The 8,154-nt window shown below is 41.3% G+C and overlaps 2 protein-coding genes across 2 annotated transcripts in view; one reads left to right on the top strand and one right to left on the bottom strand.

Moving 5' to 3' along the window:
- The window catches only part of edrf1 (erythroid differentiation regulatory factor 1), a gene marked incomplete in the record, with an annotated part of 11,592 nt that extends 6,710 nt beyond the window's left edge, over positions 1-4,882 (top strand). Inside the window, 11 exon segments of the mRNA XM_014001902.1 lie at positions 539-680; positions 796-987; positions 1,162-1,362; positions 1,457-1,675; positions 1,783-2,009; positions 2,762-2,920; positions 3,016-3,165; positions 3,366-3,519; positions 3,638-3,753; positions 3,838-4,010; positions 4,102-4,882. Coding sequence (XP_013857356.1) covers positions 539-680; positions 796-987; positions 1,162-1,362; positions 1,457-1,675; positions 1,783-2,009; positions 2,762-2,920; positions 3,016-3,165; positions 3,366-3,519; positions 3,638-3,753; positions 3,838-4,010; positions 4,102-4,267 — 1,899 coding nt within the window.
- dhx32b (DEAH (Asp-Glu-Ala-His) box polypeptide 32b) overlaps positions 4,289-8,154 on the bottom strand; it is an 11,935-nt gene continuing 8,069 nt past the window's right edge. The window contains exons 7-11 of the mRNA XM_014001913.1: positions 7,636-7,827; positions 7,392-7,532; positions 6,618-6,808; positions 6,059-6,249; positions 4,289-5,680 (exon numbers count right to left, since the gene is read on the bottom strand). Of these exons, the coding sequence (XP_013857367.1) occupies positions 5,509-5,680; positions 6,059-6,249; positions 6,618-6,808; positions 7,392-7,532; positions 7,636-7,827 (887 nt within the window). The 3' untranslated portion in view covers positions 4,289-5,508. The remainder of the gene's footprint in view (positions 5,681-6,058; positions 6,250-6,617; positions 6,809-7,391; positions 7,533-7,635; positions 7,828-8,154) is intronic.

The raw sequence follows: 8,154 nt of genomic DNA on the forward strand, positions 1-8,154 counted from the left end.
CTCCTCTAGAGACTTCTTCAGTCTGATGAGTTTCAGGTGAACTCAGCCTTATAAGCCCTGCCTCCACATGGTGGACAAACAGGTTAGTCACATGCAAAATAGGGCCATCAACTAACAATAGGCTTGATTAGCTCTATTGTTCATAGAGGGTCATGTGCCCCATCACGACCCATGTCGTGTTATGAGCATGTAGTGAATGCAAGCGGGGCTCGACGTCCCCTTGTTTTTGAACAATAGAGCTAATCAAGCCTATTCTTAGGCAATGGCCCTATTTTGCATATGACTAACCTGTTTGTCCACCATGTGGAGGCAGGGCTTATAAGGCTGAGTTCACCTGAAACTCATCAGACTGAAGAAGTCTCTAGAGGAGAGACTAAACRTTTCACTAAAGAAGAACCCATCCAGAGGACCTACTTATTTTTTCTTTTTCATTTTGTTTACCTGGATTACTGAGATGCATCAGGACATCCATAAAATAAAGTGCAGTGCAAAGTCAGAGGAGTAACGTTTTATTAAAAGTCTGCCATAATTTGCACAGGGATTGAAAGCAGTAGACAGTAGCATCAAAAAGGAGAGTGATCTCCCTGCTGCTGACCCAAACACTCCCATTCCCCTAAAATATGAGGACGGAGGTGCTAGTGGAACATCTGAGAAAGGCATCGCTCTACTCCTAGAAAGAGGTCCGTCTACCGTTTTTATTTCATAGACAACGCAAGAAGCCATTTAATGCAAAATACGACAAAAGCTGGGCAGACGTCGTGACTAAATGACGACAGAATTTTTCTCTCCACTCAGCTGGGTTTGTGCAGGYGGACCAAAAGCACCCGACGCGCTCYGGGATGATCCCCGGCTCCTGGCAGCACCGGATGAAGCTGCAGCTTTTTCTTAAAGCCTCTAAGGCGTACTACGTGCTGTCGGACGCAGCCTCTAACCTGCTGAAGTACGGCCGAGCTTTGCGCTACATCAAGTTGTCTCTGCAGTGTTACGGTGAGTGAATTGAACCGTTTAGTTGGGATCGTTTTCATCACAGTAAWATTGCAGTTGCATCAGTCCGAGTTAAACATCTAGTATTTACTGACGACGGGGAGAACAAAACAGCAGATTTTTTCTGTCACTTTCTCCATCCACTCGTCTTGATTTGAGTTTGTTGTTTTCCTCCAGATGCCTATTGTTCTATAAGTGGATCACTTCATCCACAAGTACTGCAGTTTCACAGCCAGTGCCTGTCCCTGTGTGGAGACATTCAGCTGATGTTGGCCCAAAACGTTACCAACAGAGCAGCTTATCTAGAGGAGTACAGCTACCAGACCAAAGAGGACCAGGAGATCCTGCACAGCCTGCACAGGGAGAGCAGCTGCCAGGGTCAGTCAAGGATTTGTTAAATGAAAGGCCTCTTTGTTTCGACTTTAGTGTTTTAATTCACTTATATTTGCATTTATTTTTACTTTCTTGTTAGCCTTCAGCGTGGCAACAGACCTGGCCATGGACCCTGAGTACCAGCTGTTTGTTAGCTGTAAATGCTACGAGGCGGCGCACGAACTCCTTATCTCCGAGGCTTTGAAAGATCAGGTCTCAGATCAGCTGTCCCAGATTCTTAAAAGGCTGGGAAACATCCRCAACGAGATGGGAGTCTATTACATGAACCAGGCTGCAGCTATGCAAACGGAGAAAGAGGGTGTGTTATCAGACCTTGTGCATTGTTTTTAATTTGACAACTGGGTTTTTGTTCATAGAAATGTTACCAGTTTTTATTTTTATTTTTTTTATTTGCTTCTGTTCTAGTGAAAAGGTCGGTGTCTTCAGCAGAGCAGGAGCTGTGGAAGAAGAGTTTCGGCTTCTTTGAGAAAGGAATGAAGGACTTTGAAGCCATTTCGGACAGCACCAATACGGCCTTACTGCTGTGCAATACAGGCAGGCTGATGAGAATCTGTGCTCAGGCCTACTGCACAGTGTCTGCTGCTGAGAGCAGAGGAGAATTCTCACCTGATGAGGCTCTTTATTACAACAAGGTTCAGTGAAGACTGCTCTGTTTTAAACGTTGACGCGTTTTTATGTAAATACTATTAATCATACGGTTTTCGGCTTGTATCTCATTCCACAGTTTTTGTTCTATTTCAACAATTTCTGTATCAAAAAGTTCTGCTCCTTCAGGATATTCTAGCTATGACTTTTGGTACTTCAGCGATTTATAGTTTTTGGAATATTTTAGCTTTCTCTGCCATGTTTTTTATTCAAAATGGGTGGAACTGTTTTCATCATCCATAAATCCCTTCAAAATGTCCATAAACTTTTACTATACCTTTGTTACCTTTTAGTTCTTTCTTTTTAACTACTTTGTACTAATTTTAGTTTCCTGTGGCTTCCGTTTTGCTGATTTTTAGCTGTCATTCTGACCTTTTCTGCTATTCTAATTGCAACTTTTTGCGCTTTTTTCAGCCTTTAAGCTTTTTCAGCTGCTTTCAGTTGCTTTCTGCTAATTTCAACTTTTTTCTGTTTTTAGCTAATTTGAGCTTTTTTCAGCTAAATTCGCCTTTTTGTGTTAATGTCAGCTTCTTACTGTTCTGTTTCTTTGCGCTAATTTAGCTATTTCATTTACTGTTTTTTTTTTTTTTGCTATTTTAGGATAATCTCAGCTTTTTTGCTATTTAGTAAAAATCTTTAAGCATTCACACTGCGTTTTTACAGGAAATTCACATTCTCTTTTTTTATTGCACTCAGGTTGTTTCCACTAATTCTATGCATCTATTTTTTTCTATCCCAGGCCATAGACTATTACTTGCGAGCGATGAAGTCCCTGGGTAGCAGAGACAGCCACTCAGCAGTGTGGGACAGTGTAAACTGGGAACTGTCCACCACCTATTTCACCCTGGCGACACTGCTGCAGGACTACGCCCCTCTATCCAGGAAAGCACAGGAGCAGGTGAACCTGAAGCCTTCCTCTATCATAAATATGCACGTTTCATTATTTCCCATTTCTTTGTCTGAGTAACGTTTAGATTTTTTGTGCTTCTGCAGATTGAGCGGGAGGTGACGGAGGCTATGACAAAGTCCCTGAAATACTGCGACCTGCAGACTGAGTCAGCTCGTCAGCCGCTCTACCAGTACCGAGCTGCCACCATCCACCACCGCTTGGCCTCCATGTACCACAGCTGCTTTCGAAACCAGGTGAGACACAGATTGATTTGTTCATTTAAAATATTCTTCCATGTTAATGTCTTCTAGCTAAGTCTTGCTTCAGTTTTACTGTTCTGTGCCACAAGCGAAAGATCTTCATCTCTAGGAAAAAGTATAAAATAAGATGTGAGGATTTCATACGTGAAGCTTTTCACAGATGTCTGAGTTTGTTCCTGTAACTGTTTTGACAGGTGGGAGATGAACAGTTGAGGAAGCAACACCGCAGCCTGGCAGAGCTTCACTACAGCAAAGCTGTCTCTTTATTCCTCAGCCTCAAAGATGCACCCTGTGAGCTGCTGCGCACGTTACTGGAGAGGGTTGCTTTTGCTGAGTTTACTATGGCAGGTGAGCCTTTCTTTATCAGGAGTAAAATGTTTGGCAGAATGTTTTCTTTTAAGAAAGAGATTTTAAATTTGAGAACAGTAAGATTCCTTTTGATAATGTGTGTATTGTGATTTTAAAGGCCAAAGCAGCAGCATGACGAAGCTGAAGAGTTTAATTGGAGCTCTGGAGATCATGGCAGAAACTCGTCATGCCTTTCAGTTGATCCGTCAAGAGCTGCTAGACGAGCAGGCAGAAGTAAGCTTTAGAGCTGTGAATGCAAAGCTCTGTTCAGATTTCTTGAGCAGTTATCAACAATTTATTCTTCTTTTACTTTTGTAGTCAAGTGAGGCACCTGCTGCTGAATCAGCAGACTGTCCTGGCGTGGCCAGCGGCTCCACATCTGGACTGGATCTCCACGAGGTAATGAAGTTAATTGGTGTTTTCGAGCCAAGTTTCTCCTTCCTGCTGCTGCAAGCCATTAAACTGATGACAACAATAAAACGGAAACCAAGGTGAGCAAGTCTAAAACCTCTGCAGCTCTGTTTTATTTCTATTTTTTCCCCCACACTCCTGATCAGCTTGTTCGTGGTTTTTTTTTTACAGCAATAAGGATGAGGAAACAATGAAAAACTACAAGAATGTTTACTCAAAGCTGCTGCGTGCGGAGAAAAACGCACCGCTCCTCAGCCGCGTGGAGCTCTACATCGAGCTGCTGCAACAGCTGACCCCGCAAACAGGAAGTGATGTCACAGGAACAAGTAAAATGTAAAAAAAAAAACAAGTTTCTGCCTTTACTTGCTTATTAGAACTTTGACTCTGCTTTCTTATAGACTTCTTTTAAAAATTATCAGAAAACATTTTAATAACAGATATTAACAAGCACAAACTCAGGAGACAGTTACTATTTTTTTTTTTGAAAATCACCTCCTGCGCCTTTTAAAATACGTTAAAACATCTTCATCACACGTTTTGACTTGTATATTTTTGTGTAGATATGTACATTCAGAATAATATTTTTAGTTTTCCTTATTAAAACAGATTTTTGGTCACATGTGAAGTTTCTGTGGAAACAATTCTATTTTGACTGAACCAAACCAAAAGCTCTGGGATTGTCTCATTTAGTTTAAAAAGATGTAAAGCCATCTCTAAATTTTCTACATAGTGCATCAGTAGAGAACGATTTAGATTAGGTTCAACATGTTTGAGTGTTTTCAACATTATTCTGGTAATAAAACAGAAAAGAGAAACTATTTGCTTTAAAAACTGCAATATTTAAGCAACTTCCAATGCAAATTCACGCTGCTGATCTTTCAAATGATGCGTGTATAAATGTGAATTAATGTTTTTGCATGTTTGGCTTTGAGAATAAAAAGTTTGAAGGATATTTCACATCAATTCTGTGGGTGGTTTATCTTAATAAAACATCGTACTTTGCTTTATGATTGCCCCTGTCTAGACACGAGATAAAGCAAAGTATTTTCACGTGAATAACGAGCACATTTAACACAATTCCGGGTAAGATTTTTTTTAACTGGCAGCGCTTCGCCTCGGCAAATTAGCAGTTGTCCTTGTGTATGGGTTCAGCCGGTGTGGCTGAGAAGAGGGCACGMTGTGTTCGCTGTGGCGTTGGTGAACTGGTTGACCCCGCTGTTATTGGAGTGGATCCACAGCAGATGGAGCTGCCTGCGTGTCCAAAAYGTCCGTGCACCTCATTAATCAAAAGTTGACCCTCTGCGGGGCAGGTATGTCGGGACACCCAGCTGAAGGTAAAATCCAGTAAAAACAATGGGAAAGCGGAGCTAAATGGTAGAGATTGAGAAGATTCAACAGGATGTGTAACTTAAACTTTTAAGCCCGACTTAGAGAGGAAAAAAAGTTATTTTTTAAATAGTGAACTCTACCTAAGTAAATGCTGAACATCATTAAGAAAATCCTTGAAAAATCAGAAAATTCAGCTGTCCAAAATAGCACAGAACGTCCTTCAATTTCTTTGAGCATCAGGTCTGTCAGTCACTGTATTACACAGCGATCAGAAGTCTGGTTCTCCCGGGGTTCCTCTGGTGAAGAACGCTTGTCCTCTCTGTACCGATTAGCTTCGTGGTTCAAAATGTTTTGGAGGATGTCTTTGCTCTCGCTGGTTGGTAAATTGTAGAAAAAGTACTGTGGTGCCATTCGAATGAACCTACAAGTGAGGAAAACAGTTTATTAAGTAACATAAATAGTTTGTTGAAATATTAGTGATGTCCACTTTTTTATGTTGATGAAAAACAACTCTTAAAATCACCATAACAGGTAACAGCTTTCACTTTCTGCTTTAGGCTGCAGGTCTGTATTCAATAATCCCCTCTCCAACAAGCAGATACTAGAGAACAGGATTGTAATCCCTCAGCATGACCAGCCTCTGCTGAACTGCTTTACATACAGTTCAAAAGGTTTAGTGGAACGTGTCTGTGTGATTACGGTTGAGCCTCTCCGAAAGCTGAGCTACGAGGGTTTTCTAAAGCTCGTTTAATAAACCCGCTCTAAAGCCAGTTAGGAAGAAGAAAAACGAAAGGCGTACTCCTCTGATGTGATGGGAGTCACGGTGCGGAGGCAGTTGTCCACCGAGAAGGTGTGCTCGTGGAACAGAATCCACTCCGGCAGGCTGGGCTTTGGGCTCTTGGCTCTGTAGGTGGAGAGAGGGTGGATCTGTGCCACGTGCTTATGGGTCAGGATAAAGTAGTTCCCTGATCCATCCACATCCCGCGCCACCTGAGGACCAGAACCAGTCACTATGAGAAAACGTTATTTCATACACACAGAAGCGCACAAACAAAAAGTGGTGTTCTATGTGGAGTGCTACATGAAAACGGTTAATGCTGTTGGCGAGCAGTCAAAGCCATTTATGGTCCCTTAAAGTCGGACATTTAAAAGTTGTTCAAAGGTCAGTTAAAAAGATAAATGTTGGCTCTAACTCACTGTGCAGGTACAAAGTCCCAGCTAATTAATATATTTTAATAAAACACCAATCCAACATAATGTGTGATTATCTGACTATAAATAAAGTGTAAATTTCCAAGTCTATGCATCTTTTGGAAACCTGTTGTAGGTTCTCAGGAAATAAAGCATTCACAGCTGACCTGCATAAAGAAACCTGCGAGTAGGGCTCTCCTAATGTTCATGGTGTTGACCCGGGAGCCGAAGGCGGGCGCCGAGACAGGCAGCTCGATCCTCTTCAGAGTATCTGTGAGCTCAGTCCGAAGAGCGTCGGCCATCATTAGAGCTTTGTAGTTTAGGAATAAATCCTGACACCATTTCTCCTCATTACAGTCTGAAAGAGGAGGGGGGACAGGTCCGAAATGTAAAACCAGAATCAGAGATAAACTCTTCATGATGTGATGATATTATACATTATATTAGCATAAACTGCAATGATTTTATTCAGTGTATCATGGAAAACCTTTAATTGCTGTTATGGTTTCAGTTTATCAGAGATAGGCAACATAGCGCTGCACACTGTATTATATATACTGCCCAAATGGAATAAAATTGCCATTTAAAAAAGTTTTAGTATATTTTATTTATTTATTTATTTATTTATTTATTTATTTATTTATTAACCCCTTAACATTCAGGCCTAAAATACCATTAAAAAAAACAAATGTGTCAAATGGAACGTGGGCGTTCCGGTGCTGTAACCTAATATATTTCATTCTCAAATGCATGTGTAACAGCTGTTCTGTTTAAAAACGCACTCTAAAATGCACTTTCTAAGAATACCTTTTGTAAGTAAAAAAAAATTAAAACAAACTCATCTCAGTGGCAGGCCAGACAGAAGTCAAACGCAGGGCAGATTTGGCCCCCAGGCCGCCAGTTGCCCATCCTTGTACAGAACAATATGTTTCTAAACTCACATGGATCCTGCTGGCACTGTTTGAAGGACTTGTAGATGTTGATGAGGGTAAAGTGGTCCCCCTCTGGGTGCTGGAACTTCATGTAGCACTGGGTGGCGTCTGGTTTCAGTTCCACGGGGGGAACCGTGAAGCAAGAAGGAGCTAAAGTAACATCCACAAAATACACGAGAAGCTCAGATCACATTCCTCACTCCATAACCGACAGCATCAGGTTGACATGTACGCAGATTTTCTGCCACATTACCTGTTAGCATGGCAGCTATGATGACCACCTCGCTGACACAGTCGAACTCACAGGAGGCCAGCACGGTCTTGGCCATCTGGGGCTCTAAGGGGAATTCTGACATAATGATGCCCATCTCAGACAGGTTCCCATCATTATCCAGAGCTGCGAGGTAATCCAGTTCTTCCAAAGCCTGCATCAGACCTCCAGGATCTGAGTAGGAAATTTTGGAGGGAGGTTATAAAATAAATTGTGTTAAAAAAATAAAAAAAGGAAAGAGAGAAAATGGACTAGGAATTCAACTATTGAGGTAAGCCCTCAGCTTTGTAGCAGTGATTAAARTATTTAATCTGGGAGATTATTAATTCTGCACAAATACGCTGTCYATACTGGTAAAATCCCTGAAAATGTTCTGACATTTGGGTGGAAATGCTTGAAATAAACAGTAGGAGATTAGGAATTTGTAATCTTCACCAACATCTGTCTAATACTAAGCAAAAAGAAAATAAGTCATTTTACGTTTATATACTGTGTATATAT

The sequence above is a fragment of the Austrofundulus limnaeus genome, unplaced genomic scaffold (genome assembly GCF_001266775.1).
Source record: "Austrofundulus limnaeus strain Quisiro unplaced genomic scaffold, Austrofundulus_limnaeus-1.0 Scaffold0, whole genome shotgun sequence".
NCBI lineage: Eukaryota > Metazoa > Chordata > Actinopteri > Cyprinodontiformes > Rivulidae > Austrofundulus > Austrofundulus limnaeus.